Source organism: Dermochelys coriacea, chromosome 1, assembly GCF_009764565.3.
Source record: "Dermochelys coriacea isolate rDerCor1 chromosome 1, rDerCor1.pri.v4, whole genome shotgun sequence".
NCBI classification, from domain to species: domain Eukaryota; kingdom Metazoa; phylum Chordata; order Testudines; family Dermochelyidae; genus Dermochelys; species Dermochelys coriacea.
In genome coordinates, this window is record NC_050068.2 from 36,246,276 (window position 1) to 36,270,421 (window position 24,146).

At 42.1% G+C, this 24,146-nt stretch overlaps 1 protein-coding gene across 1 annotated transcript; it reads left to right on the forward strand.

Annotated features, from left to right (window-relative positions):
- The first annotated feature begins 193 nt into the window (after positions 1 to 193).
- Positions 194 to 20,593, forward strand: RAB39A (RAB39A, member RAS oncogene family). Its single transcript, XM_038418833.2, has 4 exons — positions 194 to 714; positions 16,434 to 18,979; positions 19,082 to 20,208; positions 20,414 to 20,593. Exons 1-2 carry the CDS (start codon positions 491 to 493, stop codon positions 16,858 to 16,860), a joined length of 651 nt encoding a protein of 216 aa, XP_038274761.1. The 5' UTR covers positions 194 to 490; the 3' UTR covers positions 16,861 to 18,979; positions 19,082 to 20,208; positions 20,414 to 20,593.
- The last annotated feature ends 3,553 nt before the right edge of the window (positions 20,594 to 24,146 follow it).

A 24,146-nucleotide genomic window follows, 5' to 3' on the forward strand; every position in this document is an offset into this window, starting at 1 on the left:
CATCCCAAGAAGAGCATGAGTTCACTCTGCGGGGAAGACACAGGGTGTGTGATGCAATGGCTCAGGCTGACCTGTTCAGCTCAACCTGAGCAGAACAGGTGCTGAAGGGACAGCACCCGCCCTCCCCCACCTGTACCGCCTCCAATCCCCCAGCCCTCCCCCCTGCATCACGGGGTCCGTGGGACCCCCCCTCCCTCAGCGGGACCCCCTGCACCACGGGGGTCGGGGGACCCTCAACCCTGCCCTTTGCCCATGGGGATCGGCGAGACCCCAACCCTTCCCCATCACCACCAGGAGCCAGGAGGCCCCGCCCCTCCCTGGCATCACCGGGTGCAGCTGCTCGGGTCCGAGCCGTCCCCTCCCCCACACCCCCGCCGGCCTGCAGCGCCGATGCCCGGGATAGGGGCGGTGGGAGCGCGGTGCAGGGCACCGGCCGAGGAGGAGCCCCAGGAAGGGCCCCGAGGCCGAGCCGGGCCGGGCCGGGGCCGCCATGGACGCAGCGATCTGGATCTATCAGTTCCGGCTGATCGTGCTGGGCGACTCCACCGTGGGCAAGTCCTGCCTCCTGCACCGCTTCACCGAGGGCCGCTTCCCGGGGCCGCTGCACTGCGACCCCACCGTGGGGGTGGACTTCTTCTCCCGCCTGGTGGAGATCGAGCCCGGCAAGCGGGTCAAGCTGCAGCTGTGGGACACGGCGGGGCAGGAGCGGTTCAGGTACGGGCGGCTCGCCTCGCTCCCGGCCTCCTTCCAGCGCCCCTGCCTCCCCGCCCATCCCCGCGCCGCCCCGGGACCCCACCCCTGCCTCCCCGCGCCGCCCCGGGACCCCACCCCTGCCACCCGCCCATCCCCGCGCCGCCCCGGGACCCCACCCCTGCCTCCCCGCCCATCCCCGCGCCGCCCCGGGACCCCACCCCTGCCTCCTCCTCACCCAGCGCCAGGACCCTGCCTCTACCTCCCCGTGCTGCCCCAGGACCACCTGCCTCCCCGCCCATCCCCGTGCAGCCCCAGGACCCTGGGCCCGCCCCTGCCTCCCCGCCCATCCCCATTCCACCCCCAGGATCCCGCCGCTGCCTCCCCCGGCTGCCCTGGGACCCCCGGCCTCCCCGCCCACCGCCCTGCCACCCTAGCACCACACCTGGGACCTCCATCCTGCCCCCTACCCTTTCCCGAGCATTCCGTGCCTCCCCTGCACCACACCCCATACCTGGGACTCTTCCATCGCCCTCCAGTCTCCACAGCTCACCTTGGACACCCCCTGCTGCACTCCGATCTCTCCCGGGCCTCCCACCTGCTGCTCTTCCCCTGCATAGACCTTAGTGCTCCCTATTCCCCCCCCCCATCCCTTGGGACCACACTGTCCCCCTAAGTTACACTGCTTTTCTAGGGTCTCCACTCTCCCTGGAACTGCCTGCAACCACAGGAACTCACCTCCATCCCAACCCCCACACTCCTGTCCTTCATCACACACTTCCCAGTCCAGCCACTGGGACCCCCTCCTGTCTCTCCTCCCTCTGGAAAAGGCAAAGCCAGGCATCCCTCTTTCCCCCAAGGCACATCCTCCTCCCTGGCCCTCCCCTTCACACTAGGTGACAGCTCTCCCGCCGCCACTCCCCCATACAGAAGGGATGAATAGTGTCATTGTCCCATCTCTTCACCCCTCCATCTCTGCCCCACACCTCCACTGGGAGTAGCAATTCCCTCTCCCTCATCTGCCTCCTCCCTTGCAATAGGGGATTGTTACTCCCTGTTTCCCCCCAGTCTCTTACTTTTTCACCACCTTAAAGCTAGTCTCCTCCCCCATCTCTCCTTCCTCTGCAGTAGGGGGGAAGCTAGCCCCTTCCCCAGTCCAAGGAGCTACCACCTGTCAATTGTACCAGTGCTAGAGCCATAGTGTAGACACCTTGCTGTCTGGATTGTTGGTTGCCTGTCTTCTCTAGTGCTCCCAACACTGCTACTCGTGGTGGAGGGCTGGAGCTGAACTAGTGTGGCTGCCAACACACTTGGTACCTGGCTCCTCTCTCTTTCCCCACTATGAGTATCAAAATCCTCGACCTTCACCTAGGGCCTGATAGCATCACTGATGCGTGCTGTGCCTTCAAGCCTGAGGCCTGTGCCCTTTAATGCCTTCATACTCCCAGTCCTAACATGAGCTCTCTCCCCTCTACTTTGGCCCACTCCTGGCAAGTTGTGTGTAGGTTTTAGGTTGGACTCACAAAATAGTTTTATTTGGGATCTATAAGCCAGTTTTGAACAGAGGTACCAGCAGGTGGGAGGCTAATGCATGAATTTAAGCCCACCCCCTTGCACCATGTAGCCCTTAAACCAGACTCTTGATGACCACTGTGCTTCCAGCGTGTTCCTGAGCTTGGTGGGGTTAAATTGTGACAGGGTCCCTATAGGAAATTGCAGGAGATTCATTTACACATGCCATCTTCCTCCCTTGCAGTCCACAGTTCCTCCACAGCTGACAGGGCAACGTATTCCCTGGACGGGGAGACAGAGTAACCAGAGACAGCGAGTTGTATGGGCCTGTGGTGCCTGTGATCCAGCAAATTCAGGGCCCGGGGGCCCGGCTCCACCAATGTTCTGGCCCAGCCTGCCACCCCACCCCGTATGCCTCCCCTGGAGAGTCTCTACCTGCACCCTGGGCTGCAGGCGGCTGCCCTACTGCTCCGCGCTGAGCTCCCTCACTGGCCACTGCCAGCTACAAAAGGGAGCGGCACCGGCGGTGGGCGGAGGCGCAGTTGCTGCCAGAGAAGGCGCACACATAATGGCAGCTCTTTCCCCGGCACCCCCCACAGGGGAGGCAAGAGGGCTTCCTGACCTGAGAGGGGCCTGGCCCCTAGGAGCATGTGAAGTGATAGTGTCGGGTGAGTGTGCTGCCAGGGGGAAAAGGGGGGCCCCTCCCCCGGAGCTTGCTGCTGCCAGGCGGGAGAGAGCTGGGAGGACTGTGGAGTCCTCCTCTCTGTCCCCAGCCCAGGGGCAGCCTGCCTGTACCCCAAATTCCTCAGCCCCAGCCCACCCCAGATCCTGCACCCGCAGCCAGAGCCCTCATCCCCTGCACCCTAACCCTCTGCCCCAACTCTGAGCCCCCTCCTGCACCGTGAACCCCTCATCCCCACCCCACAGCCCTCACCCTGCAACCCAACCCTCTGCTCTAGTCCTGAGCCCCTCCCACGCCCCAAACCCCTCACCCCCAGCCAGAGCCCACAGACCTCCCAACGTTGTGCAATATAGGGAAGCTGTACTGTTTCCAGTCCATTTTTACATTATTTTAAAATATATATATCGGCTTACCAGGCAGGTATAGGGAAGGGGTGGGACTTGGACCCATTCTGAGCACCACCAAAAATTATACAAACCTGCCACCCCTGAAAGTAACCAGCATCTTTCCTGGGTTTGCATGAGTCAGAAGTGCATAAATATTTTTGATGAGTCAGGCCTCTCCAAGATTAGTGCAGGATTCACTACTGATAACAGCCTCTTAATGTTTTTCAACTTCTTAGTATTTTCCTACAAACAAATGTAAAAATACTTATAAACACATGCCTAATAACTAGTAGTCACTGAATTTTGATTTAGCTGGCAAAGGGCCAATATGTCCAATGACAAGACTATTAGTGGACTCAAAGGGATGTAAATAAAATACCATTTGAAATCAAATAATAGCCATCATTTAACATGATGATGCTCAGAGGATATGCAATGATGAGTCATGCATGCCGTTGCTTTGACTTTTACCCACTAGTGTATATGATATGTGTATTCTCCAATACCCAGCAGATACTTACCAGAGGAAATACTGTTAAATATGTTTGGTTTGCTAATAGACATTTCTTGACAGTTGGCATACACAGAAATTATGAAAGCAATTATTGTGTTTAGCCTTTTAAATCTATTCAAGCATGTTATAAATAGATTATTAAACTATAAACAGTATGTTGGAAACTAGTATATTCTGTCCTCTGTTCATTACACTTAAATGAAGAAAACTGTAGATCAGGGATCGGCAACCTTTGGCACGTGGCCCATCAGGGAAATCTGTTGGCGGGCTGGGACTGTTTGTTTACCTTCAGCGTCTGCAGGTTTGGCTAATCGCTGCTCCCACTGGCTTCGGTTTGCCGTTCCAGGCCAGTGGGGGCTACGGGAAGTGGTGCAGGCTGAGGATGTGCTGGCCGCCACTTCCCACAGCCCCCATTGGTCTGGAACGGCGAACTACGGCCAGTGGGAGCTGCGATTGGCCGAACCTGCGGACATTGCAGGTAAACGAACTGTCCTGGCCCTCCAGCGGATTTCCCTGACGGGCCACGTGCCAAAGGTTGCCGATCCCTGCTGTAGATTATAATCAAACTAATAACCTTCAGGAGATTAGAAGTTGCCAAAAGATCTAGGATGCTTTTGTTGTAGCAATAAAAATGACCAAGCAGTGTATAGGTCGGTTTCTCAAGTCCGCTGCAGCTCCTTTGCACTGGCCCACTGGTGCATTAAGGCTGGCTTAATTCACTCCCAGAGGATTTCCCTGTGTAAGGGGAATCCATAGTAGTTATACGCCAGCCCTCCCTGCTGGTCCCAAGCCTAGGGGACATCCCCATTCCACCAAATGCATCTGATGAAGTGAGCTGTAGCTCACGAAAGCTTATGCTCAAATAAATTGTTAGTCTCTAAGGTGCCACAAGTACTCCTTTTCTTTTTGCGAATACAGACTAACACGGCTGCTACTCTGAAACCTACATTTGGATAGTGTACTTGCCACCACCACCCTATTCAAATCTCTTTCCTTCTTCTACATCCTATGGTAAAACTTCTGAGAAAGTTATTGAATCTGCCAGTGGTGTCTTGGGATCCGATTCTAAGTAGGCTCATGGAAACACCATTTACATTGCTGAGGAGTGCATTACTTTGCATTACTTTTCAGTTAAAGTGGCATGGTTTCTACTACTTCTGCAAAGTGGATAAGCAAGTTGCAAGCCTGGATGGCTCCTTATACTGAAATCAGATAATACAGTGATGGATACAGTTTTATTATTATTAATTTATTTGTATTGTGGTAGCACCAAGGGGCTGCAATCATGGACCAGAACCCCGTTATGCCAGGTGCTGTCCAAAGAGAACAAAACGATAGCTCTACCCGAAGGAGTTTACAATCTAGGGGACAAGAACCTAGATAGACTATGTTTAATGAAGATAAAGTGGTTGTTCACCGTGTATTTCTGACCAAGATGGGATAAGATTTAACCTAAATTAGTTAATTTCTTTGCCTACCTTTTTTTCTAAGCCTCACACTATGCCAGGGACGCTAGCTTCAGAAAGTCAGTTTGTGGACTCTAAGAAAAAGTCCAAGGAGAGATGAATTATGCTCACAAGTCATCCAAGTGGATTTAGTATTGCCTATAGTCAAGTTTGTTATGACAAATTGTTTGTACCAGGGAGATTATGGGATGTTTTAAAGCTCATTCTACCAGAGTGTTAACATCAATAGCTTCCCTGTAAAGTGTTTCGAATTCTGATATTGCCACTTGTTGCTCCGTTTATTTTTTCACAGAATTATTCTTGGTTCTGAGACTCAGGCTCATGCCCAGATCAGGAGAGCACTGCTTCTGTCTTTATTTAATTAAGTATTCACCAGCAAGCGTTAGCAAACAACTCCAATAGGAGGGCTAATTTACTATAGCAGGGATCTGCAGAGACAATTTTATGATAGAGAAAAAAAAAGGTTACTTACCAGTAACTGCAGTTCTCAGAATTTTTTTGCCTATGCCCATCCAGGCTGATCCCACTTCTGTGGAGTGTCTTTGCTGAATTAGATGAAGCTAGGAAAAACTCTGGATTTATTAGTGGTGGTGCTTTTTACAAAGGCCTCAGATCAATGGTGCTAATGTTCCAGAATGGTCATACTGCTTTGGAATAGTATGTTCAGAACCACATGAAGACTATGGATGTTGAAAGGCAACCATATTGTCTTTGGCCTCATTTATTCTTCTAGAACTCTGCTAGCTCAGCTTTGGAAATGCATATCTTTTATAGTTAATCTCTTATTAAGGTTTTTGAACATTTTATTAATGTTAGCATTCTTCATTTCTACACACACACACACACATCCCAGATTTACTTATTTCAGGTAATAAAGAAGAGGTACTGACAGAGATCCAGGTGTCAAAGAGGAGGCACTAAGACATTTTGATAAAAAGCAACAAGACACCATGGCTTGATGCCATTTATACAACAGAATGTAAATTGGGCACTCCTATTTACTCTCTTATAATACAAGAACAAAGGTCTATTAAATTAGATTGAAAGATGTCATATTTAAAACTGATAAAATAAATATTTTTTTTACACAGTGCATAATTAACCTGTGTAGCTCACTGTCACAAGATATCATTGAAACCAAGTGCGTAGGCTTGGTGAGAAAACAGTTCTTGTACCAATTTAACTACTTTGATGAGAGGTGTATATTTTTTATCAAATTAGTTAAATCAGTACAAATCATAGTGTAGATGAAGCTATTTTGGTATAAAGGTGCCTTATAACTGTATAGTTTGTTATCCGTCCCTACACAAATAAGCTATATCAGTTATTTCATTTACCACTATAATTGTGTCCACACCAGGGACACTTCAACTATTCTGGTATAATTAAAGTAGTACAATACGTGTATAGACAAGCCCTCAGTAAGATTTTTTAAAAGATTAGATATTTACATGGCTAATAAGAACATCCATAGTAATGTCAGATATGATAAAACATTATAACAGATATAAGCTTCATGCTTCAAATCATAAATCAACTTCTAATTGACAGGGGTTAGGAAAAACTTTCCCTCTAGGCAGATTTTTTCCATAACTGTCCATCACAGGGTTTCTTGCACCTTTCTCTGAAGCATCTGATACTGGCCACTGTCAGAGATAGGAACTAGATTAGTGGACCACTGATGTGATCCAGCATGGCAATCCCTGTGTTCCTATTACATTCTTCATAGCTCTGCATTCTGTTTCTGCAACATAGAAGGAGCTTCTAGAGAGGAAGTTGGCTATAGAAGAAGATTTTAGGTAAGCAGATCCAAAAGGTGAGCCAGAATGTGATTCCGAATTGGGAGCCGATATTATTTGCACAAAATTTGCAAACATGAGTGACTGAAGTTAGCCAGGCTCCTGAATCCATCCTTAAGTACTAAAACCATGGCCTAGTTTTCAAAGAACATGAGCAATCCCAGTTCCCATTGAAGTGATATCGTACCAGAATATATTTGTCTATACATTAAAGCAAAAAAATTAAACTTCTAGGTTAAGTGAGAGGAAACTTTGAACAATCTGTATGTGAAACTCACATGAATCCAGACTGGATAGTTTTTTCACATGACCTTCTCACATGTTAACACATTTGTTTTTTTCCTATGCTTGACTGAATGCAAAGGTACCTTGTAGGAACAAATAATTTTGCCATTGGCAATGTCAGAACAGAATTTAAGAGAGAATGGATCTGTTGCCAGTTTGAATAGTACTTATCACCTGCCTGGTTCAGTAGTGAGTAGGCAGTATGGACTTTAAATGATTTGTTCAGCCCTCCGTGGGTTAAACCACTTTTATGTAATCTGAGCTGCAGACACACATGCTGTGGGGTGAGTTAAAGACAGAGATTGAATTTGACTGTAGCTTGCCTTGTTGCTCTGAGTTTTTCAGATGTTTACAATTATCTGTGCAGTTTTTAATACAGTTTAAATATAAATTGAGTGAAAGGATATACCTTTATTACTGAGGTAATGGTAAAGGCTCCACAGTTAGGGTCAAAATAGACTACCATCCCCAAACTCACAGTACTTCCTCTTTGAATAAAGAATGGATTGTCCATTCACATACAAGTAAATCTGTAAATCAGTTTGAGTTCAAATTAATTCAAAACTGAGTCCTTTAAGAAATTTAGCATGTTTCAATCTTTTCTTTGTTCTGAATTATCTTAATAATGGAAGAACACAGACTCTTCAACTTTCCATACAGTTAAAATGATTTGTAATCTTGTGAATAGGCTGTATTTGAAAAAAATAGACTGAAATTAAACTAAGTTATTGATGATTGTTGTATTTAATTACTATGATTATATAGACTACAGACGGGATCAGGTAGGGTGACCAGACAACAAGTGGGAAAAATCGGGATGGGGTGGGGAGTAATGGGAGCCCATATAAAAAAAAAGACCCAAAGATCAGGACTGTCCCTAGGACATCTGGTCACCCTAGGCTCAGGTAACTTTTAAGTGGGGCCATTGTGACTGCAGAGGTAAATCAACCAATTACTCTCCTTCTCCTACAGCTAATTTGCATGCAATAAGTCTATTGGCTGAAATTAGACAGTGGTATGAAGCAGACTGGACAGTGTGCCAAGAGTTTTCATTGGTTGATTATGTGACCCAATTATCACTGCTCCCTAAAGATTCTTTGCCTGCATACTAGCTTGGTCATCTCTGCTTGAAAATCTCCCCATAGCACTGCTGCCTGAGCTCCACTAACCACCAAGTCAGACCTTCTGGGGAAACTGAGGGAGGAATGCATAGGGAGCCTTAAACCCCAGAGTCATTGGGATTCTGGCACTGGGCTCCTCAAACTACTCTCATATTTTGCCTGTCTCATTAACACCACCCTCTAACTCATAGATCAATAAGAAATTAAGGGTCAGAGTCACCAGTAAAGTTTGCCTGGTTTTCACTGCTGTGCTGCAAAGCAGCTGTACACCTATCTTAACTGGCTAGTGCACACTGGCTGTTTTGCTCTGTACTGATGTACCAGTGAATTTGCCTGTAAAAGGAAATTTTTTAAAAATGATTTATGGTTGATATTACATATCATCAATTAGAAATCATCATTAGAAATTTCACATGGTCAGTTTTGCTTTAGGTTTCTTGTTTAATGTTGTTTGAAATTTTTAATAACTTTTAAATAGCAGGGAAATTCCAAGACTGAAAACTACATTTTGATACAGATACGGTTGAGAATATGTATCAGTAGTTTAAGGGTAAAAACATTGCATAGATGTTGTAATTATCCCAAAACTATTCATTACAAAACCAGAATATTATATGAATGCATTTTAGCTTTGTAAAGAATGGTTTTGGGATAATTATACCATCCCTGTAATTTTTTAATTGATTGATATGTACTCTCAAACTCCATTATAATATAGTTTGTAGGCTGGGAATAAAAATAATTCTCTTTCTAAATTAGATAAAGATAAAGCTTTCATTTGGAAAGTTTCTTTCATTTTAGTAAAAATCAGTGAGATCAGAATCAGAAAGAAACTGGTAGCTAAATAAGCATCACTCTAAAATGAGCATCACTCTAAGAATACAGTTTGATGTGATTAATATAGCCTCTAATTTATTTTCAGAAACAGTTGTCCAGTAAATAATATCTTATCATTCCTTTCATTTAGAATGACTATCAGGGACATATTTTTTAACCTAATGACTCAGTTTAATGTAAAATGACTTCTGAAGTAAACAATTTCCCCCTTTAGTAAAGCCAGTTTAATCAGGATTAATTAACCTACACAAGGATTCCTCTAAATGAGAAGTCATAATTTCAATAAAGCATTTTAGAATCTACATTCAACAATATGCTCTCAATTAAAATTAAAGAGTTTGAAATTATTATTCTTTGGAGGGTCAGTCTGCTGCACGATTTTCTGATGGAGCAATCTCATTTTCAACAGGAAACTGTCGTAGAATACAGAGTTATTTTGTGGGCCTTGTAATTGTAGAATTCAGGATCAAAGCCATCTGGTTCCAGTTTAATAGCTACTGTAGCTTTACTTAATCTATTGAAAAGGCAGAGACTTATTAAGATTTATTTTAGCATGTTCTGATTGACAAAGATTAACTTTCTCAAAAAAAACCCTTTTTTGTTGAAAAGTTTTGTATGAAGATTACAAATGTATTATTGATAGCTTTGATACAAACTCTCTTGTTGCAAATCTGAAATGATAACAGTCCTTTCAAGAATCTGATATCCTTTAGTTAACATCGTTTATCCGGGGGCGGAGGTTGTTATTGTTTTTTTTTTTTAAGATAGATTGTTTTACTATATTTAGCAAAAGCACAAATGGTTCATAGGTTTCATAACCTGCAACTGGTTTATGTGGAGTAGAGAATAAATATAACATTATTTTTTCTAAATGATTTTTAGACTCAAGTTTAGTAACACTCCTAAACTTGGTTGGATTCGTACTTAGCAAATCTTTGTGATATCATGCCTCTATCTGATAAGAGGGAAATATATTTCATTTTCTCTTTTACAATAAATTAAACTTTGTTTATGGTCTGATATTGCAGCACTTATTGCATATTGCTAGTGATGTCAATGGGTTTTGCTTATGAACTGCATCATGCTGTTCATAATTATTGTGATGGTGGTCACAAGAAGAATGTCTGAGATGTAATTAAGCTCTTTTCCTTTAAGGTTGGGCAGGACAGAGTGAGTTGAGAAATAAAATTAATACTATCGAAAAATACTGAAAGATTTTCCCTTAGTATTATTAAGGACCAAATTCTGCCCTTTCTTATGGTTCAATAGAATCTATAGATGGAAAGACCTATTGTGCATCATCTAGCCCATGCACTCTCATCACTACCTTCTCTTTTGGCATGGTAGAGGATAGTGTGAATGAGAACTACTAAAGTCAGAGATACAATGCATCTATTAAGTCACTGAGGCCCAGATCCTCAAAGGTATGTAGGAGAGTAATTCCCATTGAGTTGAATGGGAGTTAGGCACCTAAATAACTTTGACGATCTGGGCCCTAATCCATTTCCCAACCAATGCTGGAATGTCCCCCAAAATATATTTTTCTAGTGTTTGCCCAGTCTAGTTTTAAAAACCTCAAGTCTGGGGTCTTCAATGACTTCTTTTGGAGTGACTGTTCAACAGCCTAATAGATCTCAGTGCTAGAAAGATTTTTCCTGATTGTCAGCCTCAATTTCCTACTTCTTAATTTTACCTCATCACTCATAATTACACTTCCATGTAATACATTACTCTAAACAATTGCTTTCCTTGAGGTTGAACCTCTTCAAATACTTGTAGACTATTTCCACACATATCTGCCCTCCTTAGTTGTCACTTAATCAAACTATACATATTTAAATCATTTTTAAAAAAATCTTTCTTCATAAGTTACTCTCCAACCCTCCTCTCTTGCTGTTTTCTGAACTCCTCAAGTTTATCAGATTTTCTTTAGTAATGAGATCTGAAAATGAAAGATTTATTTGAGTTATGATTGTACCCAAAGATAGAAACTATTCTCTCCTTGATACGATGCCACTTCTTATGTAGTCCAAAATTACAGTTGCCTTTTTAACCATTTGTTTATTTTGCAGAACTGTTTTTAGGTAATTAAACAAATAGTATAGGCCAGATTCTTACGTGGTGTAAATAAACATTGCTATAGTGAAGCTATATGGAGCTACACTGATATACAGCTTAGGATCTGGTCCTGTATATGTAAAACACACAGGTGTACATGTGGTATTATTTAAAGTCAAATAGACAGTTCATGAGTATTTGATGCCACATAATTCTATATAAGAAAGTATGGTACTTGTATAGCATTATTCCAGCTAATTTTCTGTCCCCTATTGCTTATATCACTTTCTGCATTACTGTTTTCAAGGATTTTCTTCAGATTGCTTGCATTATTTACATTATTCCAAGTTAAATCTCATTTTGCTGGCAATATTCCTAGTCCCTCTAGATCCATTTCAATTATTTCTTATGGCCTTGCTTGCATTTGCAATTCATCCAAAGCATCATCTGAAAATGTCAACAACATACTAGTTATGCCCTCTTCTAAATCATTAGTGAAAATACTGGGTAAGACAGAGCCTGACACAGATCCTTTTGTTATCTCCATTAGACACGTCACACAAAGTATTATCTACCCTGTATTTATGGTTCTTCAGCCAGTTTTCACCAACGTCATTTCTCAGATCCAAGCCAATTTGAATTAATTTTGAGGGTACGATTCCATTGGCTTCACTTTAGAACTGCACACACACACACACACACACACACACACACACACACAATAGAATTTGGCCCTAAGATATTGGAAAAGATCAGTCCAAAATACTAGAGTAAACAGTTAGTCTTACCGTAGTATACAGCTGCTACCCCCTTCAAATGCAACTTGCTGTGACTACCAGAATTTAATTATCCCAGGATTCATGTACACATCTGCAACATCATTATTTGAGTTAGTTATGCCTTTATGTTTCAATTATTATAAAAAACTTTACAGGTGATAAATTGAACAGTTAAGGAGAGTTACTGCTGTATAAAAATATGTTATCAAATAGGGTTTACCCTGATCCAAACTATTTTAAGGCTATATACACTTGCTATATAGCATTTATAAAAGAACCTGCCCCCCACTGTAAAATTAAATAGAATAATTTGTTGGCTGTATTTTTACTCCAAATACTTACCATAAGCACAGTAAGTGTATCATTTCAATTGGAAAAGCTTTTTACACTAGTAGTGTTTCTTGTGTCTTCTCCTAGATGCCCTTTTGCTTCCTCAAATTAAAAATGGCTAAAATTGAGCTAATCTTTTTGGCTTTGTGAAATACCATTGACAATAACATCATTCTCCCTGTTGCCCAGGCTTGCAACCTCATGGTCATTTTCAATTCTTCTCTCTCTTTCCCACCTAACACATCCAGGCGTTTGCCAAATCACGACATTCCCTCCCTCACCCCGCGCACAGAACATATCAAAAAACTTTCCTTTCAGCAAAAGGCTTGGTTATCTCCTACCCAAATAACTGCTTTTGAAGTTCAGAGTAGGGATGGTGGTTACACTCTATCTCAAACCAATCATTGTCTCCTTCAATCTCAGGTCAGGCTCACCTTTCTCAGAGAAAGGCTTTATTTTATTGGTTTGCTTGTTAGAGGCTAAGAGAACCTGTTTGATTCTGGTATGAATATCGTTCAGCTGAGTGAAACATTCTACTCATAGTTTGTGGGACACTATTCTAATCTTTTGTCCACAACTATGGTTACAATAGCTTTGAAACACCAGGTTCCCCAGCTGCATCCTCAGAGGTCATCATAGAATCATAGGACTGGAAGGGACCCCGAGAGGTCATCTAGTCCAGTCCCTATACTCATGGCAGGACTAAAGTATTATCTTGACCATCCCTGGCAGGTGTTTGTCTAACCTGCTCTTAAAAATCTCCAATGATGGAGATTCCACAACCTCCCTAGGCAATTTATTTCAGTGCTTAACCACCCTGACAGTTAGGAAGTTTTTCCTAATGTCCAACCTAAATCTTCCTTGCTGCAATTTAACTCCATTGCTTCTTGTCCTATCCTCAGAGGTTAAGAACAATTTTTCTCCCTCCTTGTAACAACCTTTTATGCACTTGAAAACTGTTATCATGTCCCCTTTCAGTCTTCTCTTTTCCAGACTAAACAAACCCAATTTTTTCAATCTTCCCTCACAGATCATGTTTTCTTAGGGTGACCAGACAGCAAAGGTGAAAAATCAGGACAGGAGGGGGTTAATAGGAGCCTATATAAGAAAAAGACCCCCAAATCAGGACTGTCCCTATAAAAATCAGGACATCTGGTCACCCTATGTTTTCTAGACCTTCATTTTTGTTGCTCTTCTCTGGACCTTCTCCAATTTGTCCACATCTTTCCTGAAATGTGGCACCCAGAACTGGACACAATACTCCAGTTGAGGTCGAATCAGCGCGGAGTAGAGCGGAAGAATTACTTCTTGTGTCGTAGTATATTGAAGGCCTGTGACAGATGAAGTGGGAGGAATATTGATTAAAAAACTAGAACAATATATAATTAACATGGCACACATTAAAAGGATTAAAAACTTGCTAACTGAAAGGTCTCAAAATGTAATTGTAAATGGTAAATCAGCATCAATCGGGTGTGTTTCTAGTGGGGTCCTAAAGGGTTATGTTCTTGACTCTACACTATTTAACATTTTTATTGATGGCCTGGAAGAAAACATAAAATCATCACTGATAAAATTTGCAGATGCCACAAAAATTGGAGAAGTGGTAAATACTGAAGAGGTTAGGCTCACGGATACAGAGCTGTCTGGATTGCTTGGTAAATGGGGTCAAAGTGTTTTAATACTGCTAACTGTAAATGAATATGTCTAAGAACAAACAATGTATGCCAGACTTACACAATGGGGAACTCTAACCTGGGAATCAGTGACTCTGAAGAAGAGTTTGGGGTTGTGATGAATAATCAACTGAACTTGAGCTCCCAGTGTGGAGCTGTGGCCAAAATCCATGGCTGCATTATCAGCGGAATATTAAGTAGGAGTAGAGAGGTTATTTTACCTCTGTATTGGGCATTGGTGCAATCACTGCTGGAATGTGTGTCCTGTTCTTATGTCCACAATTCAGGAAGGATGTTGATAAAGGGAGAGAGTTTGAAGAAGAGTCACAAGAATGATTGAAGGATTAGAAAACATGTTTTATAGTGATAGACTCAAGGACCTGAGTTTATTTAGTTTAACAAAAGAGAAGGTTGGGGATAACTTGATTACAATTTATAGGTACCTGCCAGGGAACAGATATTTGATAATGAGGTGTTCAATCTAGCAGAGAAAGATACAACACGATCCGATGGCTAGAAATTGAAGCTAGACAAATTCAGACTGGAAATAAGGCATAGATTTTTAACAGCGAGGGTAATTAACCATTGGAACAATTTACCAAAGGTTATGTTGGAGTCTCCTTTAAAAACAAGATTGCATATTTTTCTAAAAGCTATGTTCTAGGAATTATTTTGGGGAAGTTCTATGGCCTGTGTTATGCAAACTAGATGATCACAATAGTCCCTTCTGGCCTTGGAATCGATGACAGATGGCTAGAGCCCCAATGCTGAATGTTTCATTCCAAGCCTGAGTGATTGTAGCATAAAGAATTTTGGAAGCCCTGTGCCATAGATAGGCAAGAGGTAAAGAAAGGTTCTTTGTCAGTGCTGTAATAACTGCATTTGCCCCTCTGATTTCTTTTTGGCTAGAGTTAGAGAACTTCCTTTCTCAGTCTTGTAGTATATTTAAAACTGTTAAAATTGTAAAATATCACCTTCAATTGTCAAGGGCTTTCCTGGTCCTGCTTGTAAGATATGGGGCTCTGTAGGAAAGCATGCCATCTGGGTCAATCTGTGCAAAGATCCAGTCTGGCGCAAGGTGGGGTGACTTGTGCCTCTTTGCCTTAGGGAGCAGCTGCTTTTTCTCTCTCTGTCTTTGGTTTTTGCAAGTTAGGGTTCAGGAGTCTAAGAAATAAAGTGACGTTATGTTGCAACCTTCTAGAAAGAGTGTTTTGTTTTTTCTGACTTCTTTTCCATATGACATGAACATAACAAGTCTTATTCTTGCTGACCTCAACAGACATGATTATCTGCATGGAGTTTAATATCAAGGAATTGGTTTGAGAGGAGATTACAATAAGTATACTTGTCTATGGCAAACTTAGGTCCCAATTCTGACAACACTGTTCCATGTGCTGAACTATAGTACTATTCACATGAGCAGTTAAGTACATGCATGAGTGTTTGCAGGCAGCGCCGTCCCTAAGGAGATGCGGGGCCCGGGACAAATCAGCCTCCCCGCTAGCCTCCTCGCTGTCTTCCCAGCATGCCTGCCTGCCCAGCCGCCACTCGCTTCCTTATCCTCCCGACCACCGCTCTCCTCCTTGCCGTCCTCCCGCCTGCTCCCTGCTCACTTCCCCACTAGTCTCCTCACCGTCCATCCGGCATGCCTTCCCGCCTGACCACCACTCTGTTCCTTGCTGTCCTCCCACCCACCTGCCTCCTCACCCACCTCCCCACCGCTCGCCTCCTCCCCTGAATACTGGGACAAATGGCGTCCCAATCGGTACATTGGTCAGGACTCAGGACAAAGGGCTAAATATCAGGACAGTCCTGATATTATCGAAGCGTGGGGCCCCACAAAGTGCAGGGGCCGGGGCAGTCATGCCGATTCGCCCTATCCAAGGGACAGCTCTGTTTGCAGGTTCAGAGCCTTATCTTTAAAAAAAAATTGTCACTAATGCTGTAGATTTTTTTCTTCTTGAATAAGTACAACATGGTAATTTTTTTTTTTTTTTTTTTTTACCAGAAATACCCCTTTCCAAACTGAGTCTGCCTCCAAAGTTGATATCAGAGATGTTGAGTTCAAAGATGGTGCATGCAGTGACAGCTTTTGGCTTTAAGACAATATGGAAAATGAACATGATCAAAGACAACTTCAGTAAATAAATTCTGGTTGTAAAAAGAACCAATGTGTATTTTGTGAAGAGATGGTAGCAAGTAAAGAATGTACTGCTGCACTGAAATATCAACTTGAGAAATGTAATTACATTCCCTTTAAACTTTTCTTTTTTCCCCCCTTCTCTCTTCACTTTTCAGATCAATAACACGATCTTATTACCGCAATTCTGTTGGTGGCTTACTGGTGTTTGACATCACAAACCGGCGATCTTTTGAACATGTGAAAGACTGGCTAGAAGAAGCTAAAATGCATGTACAGCCATTTCAGATTGTGTTTCTGTTAGTGGGACATAAATATGATTTAGTGTCACAGCGTCAGGTTACAAGAGAAGAAGCTGAAAAACTGTCATCTGCCTGTGGTATGAAATACATAGAAACCTCAGCAAAAGATGCCACAAATGTTGAAGAATCCTTTACGATTCTGACCCGAGACATATATGAACTTGTAAAGAAAGGGGAAATTTCTATACAGGATGGATGGGAAGGTGTTAAGAGTGGCTTTGTTCCAAATGTTGTCCATTCATCAGAGGAAGCTGTAAAGCCTAGAAGACGATGCATCTGCTAAACTCATAGCATGCCAAAGAGCATATCAGGTGTTCAGAGAATGATACCAACATAAATAACATCACTTTGAAGACATAATAGATCATGTTGTAGCTGAATCACCAAATGATAATTCATTTTTGTATCATTTTGTCCAATTCATAACTTCATAAAATTTAAAGTGCTTTTTCCCCACAATACAATAACTTTGAGCAGTCTTCAAGAAAAGAAATTACATATTGCTTAAGGAAAAATATGTGCTAAGTAGCAAGATGTTGAGAAAGTGCAATAATCATCATGGTAGCATCCTTTATAGCCTTTGTATTTTGAACAGAGTTTAAAATCAAGCTCTTGTATATAGGCTAAGTGTTGATAAGCTCATTGTTCATCCTGCCTCCATTTGGGATAAAAAATATTATAACCTGTATTTTTTTATTGTGATTCTTCATTCACAAAGATGGATTTGCTGAAAGACAGCTAAGATTTAGAGCTCTGTAGAATTTAATAATATAAATCACTTTGAAGAAAGCAAACTGAAAGATTGCTCCATCAGCGAACACTTTTGTTATGATTGTGAATACAAGCCTTACTAGGGAACAAGAATGAATTTGAGAAGACTAATATATTTATATACTAAAACAGGGAACAGAAGAAATGCAGTTTAGTATGACATTTTCTGAATCACCAGTGTAACTAGTTGTAATGAAACAAATGGTACAGCCATTATTCTAGATGCACAGAAAATAGATTTTCCAACTACTAGAAGCTATATACCAAGAAGGTAATTTAAAATTTGTGAAGTGTAAAATTTTTGTTCAAAATAGGAGTTGCTTTAGGCAAGTATGATTATCATATATTAAGGAATCAATTTATACTTCTGAGCTATAATAATTAATTCATCCATGAAAATATTTATCACAGTTGATAACCTAATATTCATTGGGCCAGATCCTCAGCTGGGATCATTGGCGTAAAGTTACACCAATTACACAAGCTGAAGATCTTGTCCACCAGCTTTAGAGAATAATTCTGATTCTGACTAGGAGTAAAATTCAAGAAAATATTTAGGGCTGTGTCTAAGGGGACTCCTTCCCTGAATATGGAGAAAATAGGGATTGTTTTTTTCTCAGTCACTCTTTGTCAAACTGTAATCCACAGAATGAAAGGTTCTGAGAATCTAGCAGTTGGGAATTGGCATATTGGGAGGGAAGGGAGTCCATAAAAGGATTTCACTCTCAAGAGGTAGGCACAGAATGAAAAAAGTTGGAGGATCCCTGCTCTAAGAAATCAAAGAACACTGAATCCTAAACCAAGAAATTTGACCCAGCAAGCCTGCTGCATTTTATCTGACCTTGGGCTCACGTTCCTAACTACCTATGGGCATAACACATACTTGCTTTGTGCAAAATATTCCCCTATGTGTCACTTTTATGCCAAGGAACCCAATGTCACTTGTATCTTAGCAGCAAAACAGATGGATGGCTCACAGCTGATGAGCACTCACCTCTGAATCAATTGCACTAAAAATCCCTTGACTTCAAATGGCATTGAACTGAACTCTTCAAGGGCCTGATTCTCACTTATATTGAGGCCCCTTTATGCTGGCAGAGTGATATAAAGGGGCCTTAGTATAAATGGGAATCTGGCCATAAGACTCTAGTGCCATACTATAGCAGTTAACAAAAATCTGCTGTGTGCTGTGAACCAACCTATTCCTGTGTATTACATGCTGCTATAGGAAGGGGCCTGATTCTTCACTGAGTTTCAACTTTTAGAACTTGTCTATACACTTAGTTTACTGCTAGCTGGGGTGGTGCAGCACATTAAGGGTATGTCTACATTGCAAAGAACCCCCTATGGCACCAAGTCTCAGAGCCCAGGTCAACTGACTCGGGCTTGCGGAGCTCAGGCTGCAGGGCTAAAAATAGCAGCATAGACATTTGGGCTGGTGTCATGCCCCCCACTTTTTAACATGGGTATAGTTTTGGGGGGCAGGGTTGGCACCTGCATGAGGCTTGCAATTTCGGGGGGGCAATGCCACTCCCTGCTACTCAAAATATGACCATGTTAAAATGGGGGAGTGCATAGCCTCCTGGTTCCGACATGGCCCTCCCACTGTTACAAAGGTTCCAGGTTTCAGAGTAGCAGCCGTGTTAGTCTGTATTTGCAAAAAAGAAAAGGAGTACTTGTGGCACCTTAGAGACTAACAAATTTATTTGAGCATAAGCTTTCGTGAGCTAAAGCAGGTCTCAAAATATTTCCTCATAGCTTATAAGGGAGACAGTATAGTCCAATGGCTAAAGCATCAGATTGAGAGTCAGAAGACCTGAATTCTGACTCGTGAACCATGGGCAAGTCACTTAACCTCTGTGCCTCGGTTTCCTCATCTCTAAAATAAGAATGATAGTTCTTACTCACCTTTGCAAAGCCACTGAGATCTAGTGCAACTATAAATTCTTGGAGGCAGGGACTCTTACCTGTGTGATTGTACAGCACCTGTCACAATGGAGCCTGGAGATTATGGCTGCTACCACAATGCAAATAATAGTTACATGGATGAAAAGAGCTATATAAGTGCTAAGTATTATTATTTAAGTCTACATTTAATTGCACACATCCCCAGGCCAAAGTTGTTCATTTTGAAAAAAGATTCCTAAATACTCTGCAGCCAACACACTTTTCTTTCTATGTGGAAGATTTTTGGTGTTGGAACAGTGGGGAAATATGCACAGACTAATGCAACAATCATCAGAATAGAGCCTTAATGATCTCTATTGGGAATGTTGTAGTCTTCAATCAATTAATTATGGTGGGAGGAGTGGTTTAACCAGATTTGACTGTGTGGGGAATTGCCAGAGCCAATGAAACCAGAAAGGATTTGCAATGCATTTTAAATTACTGTGCACATATTCATCTTATTTGTAGCACCTATAACTGTAGAGTAATGTGTAAATTCAAACATTGCATATCTAGATAACATATTAAAATGATACAGTATCTTCTCACTACACACATTTAATAGAAGTCTCTGCTGTATAGCTGACTTGCTGAAATGTATGAACTTGCTTTTATATGTTTTGCAGTGCAATATATAAGTAACAGCTTGAGCACACTGTAGATATCTGATTATATCTTAATGCACCTTAATTCTTTTTTCAAGAAAGTTTAAAGATAATCACTTGAAACTAATAGTGGAGCTTAATATTGTTCTTTATAGATCATTTTGCCTGCCAAATTAAAACATAGAAATGGTAGAGGGAAAAATAATCCTTTAAATTAAATATTTTTTTCTGAAGTATTTTATGTATGGTAAGTCCCATTTATGGATAAATAGAATTGTAAAAACAAGTCTGTCTGCATTTGGATTCCAGTGTCCATTAAAAAAAGAAAAGGAGTACTTGTGGCACCTTAGAGACTAACAAATTTATTAGAGCATAAGCTTTCGTGAGCTCGATGAAGTGAGCTGTAGCTCACGAAAGCTTATGCTCTAATAAATTTGTTAGTCTCTAAGGTGCCACAAGTACTCCTTTTCTTTTTGCGAATACAGACTAACACGGCTGCTACTCTGAAACCAGTGTCCATTAATGCATTGGTTCTCAACTAGGGATACGCAGAAGTCTTCCGGGGATACATCAATTAATCTAGATACTTGCCTAGTTTTACAACAGGCTACATAAAAAGCACTAGCAAAGTCAGTACAAACTAACATTTCATACAGACAATGACTTTATACCTCTCTGTATACTATACACTGAAATGTATATTTCCAATCATTTTATTTTATTATTATATGGGAAAAATTAGAAAGTAAGCAATCATTCAGTAATAGTGTGCTGGGACACTTTTGTATTTTTAAGTCTGATTTTGTAAGCAAATAGTTTTTAAGTGAGGTGACACTTGGAGTACACAAGACAAATCAGACTCCTGAAAGGGGTACAGTAGTCTGGAAAGGTTGAAAGCCACTGATCTAACAAAATTCTGGCATCCAAAACTTTGGTTTGTGACCCACCACTGCAATTTTAAAAACGTAATTAGAGCTTTAAGATGTTTGAAAATTTGCTAGTGAAGAAAAATAATCTTGCTCTGCTCACCGAAACGCTTTATGCTGTAGAGTTCTTCAGATAAATGTGGCTTACAATGCACCCTAAGTGGCAGCAAGTAGCTTAGAAGCAGATCAGAGAATGAATTGTGACAAATTGTTACAGTTTCTCCCCTGCTCTCCCATCCTCTGAGAGGGAGGGGAGTATGTCACTTAGCCTCTTTTCCTGATGCAGCTTGCTCCACACTGTGCATCCAGCCAGCCGCTCTGACCTGCAGGTGGAGAGAACAGAGCCTGGGCTCCTCTCACTGTCCACTTCTCGCAGTCCTTGCTCTCCCAATGGAGCTGGAGCCATGGCCTAGGCAGCCCTTATTCAGCCACGTAGGGAAGAAAGGGGTGGAGGGGCAGAGCTTAGTCCCCTGCGTGTAAGAGCTGTGGCAATCTAGCCAAAATAGTTTTTAATATTTTACAAAACCACATGAGACAATTGTTAATAGTTAAGATTCTCCTTGCTGGTTTTGCAGAGACAATCTTCTAAATAATTTCATGGAATGCTGTTCCCAGAGCAAAATATTTGAACATAGTAGTATTTACAGCAATCCCTAATTACCAAAATCACCACACGTTAACACCACAGTAGTCTGACAATAATAATTATGAATTTCAAAGGAATAGGTACTATCCTTCATGGAACTGAGTCTACACATATTCATTTCAGAGACTGTGTACTACAAAATAATAAAGGTTGTAACCAAGTTATTTGTAAAATTATATAAACCACTTTACAAGAATTAGTTGCTATGATTTGCACAACAAAATAAAGAGATTATGAATGTGCTAGAAGAAAATCTGATTGCTTGTCAGTAATTCTTTAATATTTGATTTATTTATTTATATTGCAATAGCACCTTGAGTCCTAATCAAGGATCTGGCTAACAGGATATGGAATAGTATTACCAATTTCTGTACATATTTAGAAATAGGAGTATTTGTGTTGAATGCCACATTCAGCTGGCCATCCACTTAGGAGAAAAAAACTTCCAAAAGCGTATCTCATTGGTGCATCTACACTTTCTATTGGCTCCCAGTTCTTAAACTTTAAAAAAGTGTGGCTCTTTGATAAATGACTCTATAAATATGGCACCCTCTTATTCAGCAATTCTTCCCTCAGCACTATGGCGCTAACACATCTAAAACTAAATTCTATTTTGTGTAGGCACATTTGATGTGGAACCACTGAGAGTCAGATACAATGAACATGGAGCTCCACACAGCCATCTTTTTCATCCAAATATTTTTGTTTCAGGCACAAGGGAACAGTGAAATCAAAATCTCATAAGAATAAAATATGCTGTAATACTCACTTATAGGACCACAGGGATTTATTGGAACACTGGAAATACCAACTCCAGCACACACAAGCAGGACTCAGCTTCCAGCTAAACCAGGTCAACTACAACAACATCATAATATACCACACAACAACTACACACCAAGATAAAGATACAGCACCATCTAGTGGTGGAGGTACTTCCTACACTAATCATTACAATTTTCCCTCTCTAGTTGAATAAGAATTTAAACAGTAATTCCAGGGAATGTGGGCAATCTGCCCCCCGCACAAGTTTCCTGTTGGTCTGCCTGTTCAAGTCCTCTGTTCAGTCAATGAACCATCACTAATAGTTGGATTTAGATTATCAGCAAATGCAGGAGTCATGTCCTTCTGGTCAGTCCTATCCATTGTGTCTGCTGAACCCTGCAGTGTGTTGAAGTCCCAAGGACACCCTGGCAATTCTTCCTCCACAACTGGTCTCCCACCACTAGGCACAGGAACCTGCTGGGGTACTTCCAAATCCCTCCGGGATGGTGGTTGAGCATCCTCAGTGTTGGTCCTCCACTTTCTGTCAAAGTGTCTGTTCACCAGTTCTCAATGTGCTACAAAGGGATGAACTTTTCCTTCTAATATTATCAACAAGGATAAATTGTTTAGGTTTTTTTAATTTCAGACAGACAGACATAAGAACATAAAAACAGCCATACTGGGGCAGACCAATGGTCCATCTAGCCCAGTATCCTGTCTTCCCACAGTGGCCAATGCCGATGCTTTAGAGGGAATGAATAGAGCAGGGCAATTATCAAGTGATCCATTCCCTTGTCATTCGGTCCTAGTATCCATCAGTCAGAGGCTTAGGGACATCCAGATAATGGGGTTGCATCCCTGACCATCTTGTCTGTGAATCCATCTCCACAGGCATCCTTCTGGGTTGTGCTTGATAAGGAGCCGCTGCAGGGCAGTGTGGTCTATGTTCACAGTGAATTCTGTGCCTAGTAAATTGGGATGATAGGCCTCAAGGGCCCCACAATAGCGAAATACTCCAATTGTGTAGCTAAATACTTGATGTTAGTAACTGTGATGGGGATGGTCATGCTGAGTGGTTGGAACTGTGGCAGTTTGCCTAGTGGTCTAAGCCAGGAGTCGGGGCTGGAATTGAAAGTCCAAAGTGGGGCTGGAGTAAGACCAGAGTGAGGGCAAACCCAGAACAGGACAGGAGCAAGAGCAGGGCCAGAGCAAGACTAAGAACAGAGCTGGAGCAGGCAACAGATGCCCCATAAGGCAGAAGATAGTTCCAAGCCCTGGAGTGACACTGAGCAGACTGAGTTGCTGTTCTTCCTGTGAGCCTTATATACCTTCCCTGAGAGTCACCAGATCAGTTCCTGACTTGTGGATTGGCTGGAGTGTAGCACAGGAGTTACATCATCTTAAATTTGGTTTCTCTCCCATTTAATTTGCTACCTCCAAAAGCCACCTACCGAGCTCATCAATTTAATTGCAAAAGCTTAGGAGGTTTTCATGCAGTTCCCCACATCTGTACCCTAGAGTTCAGAGTGGGGAAGGAACCTTGACAGAGCCAGTATGATCATTCTTATGTGTGGTTTTGGGCTGCCCTGACTTCGAACATGGAGGATTTTTTTGAATACTTCAGTGTCCTAAAATTGCTTCATGATAACATGAAAGCAACTGTTCTGAGCAGCACTGGCTCCCAGAGTGACCCTTTCAAAGTACAAACAGGAGTCAAACAGGGCTGTATCATCACTCCAACCATGTTTGCAGTTTTTATTGCTGTCATTCTTTACCTAATTGCTGTGAAATTTACAGCTGGCATTGAAATCACTTACAGAATGGATGGAAAGCTTTTCAGGCTTAACAGGCTGAAACCAAGAGTAAGATTTCCACAACATCTATTGTGGAACTTCAGTAAGCTGATGAC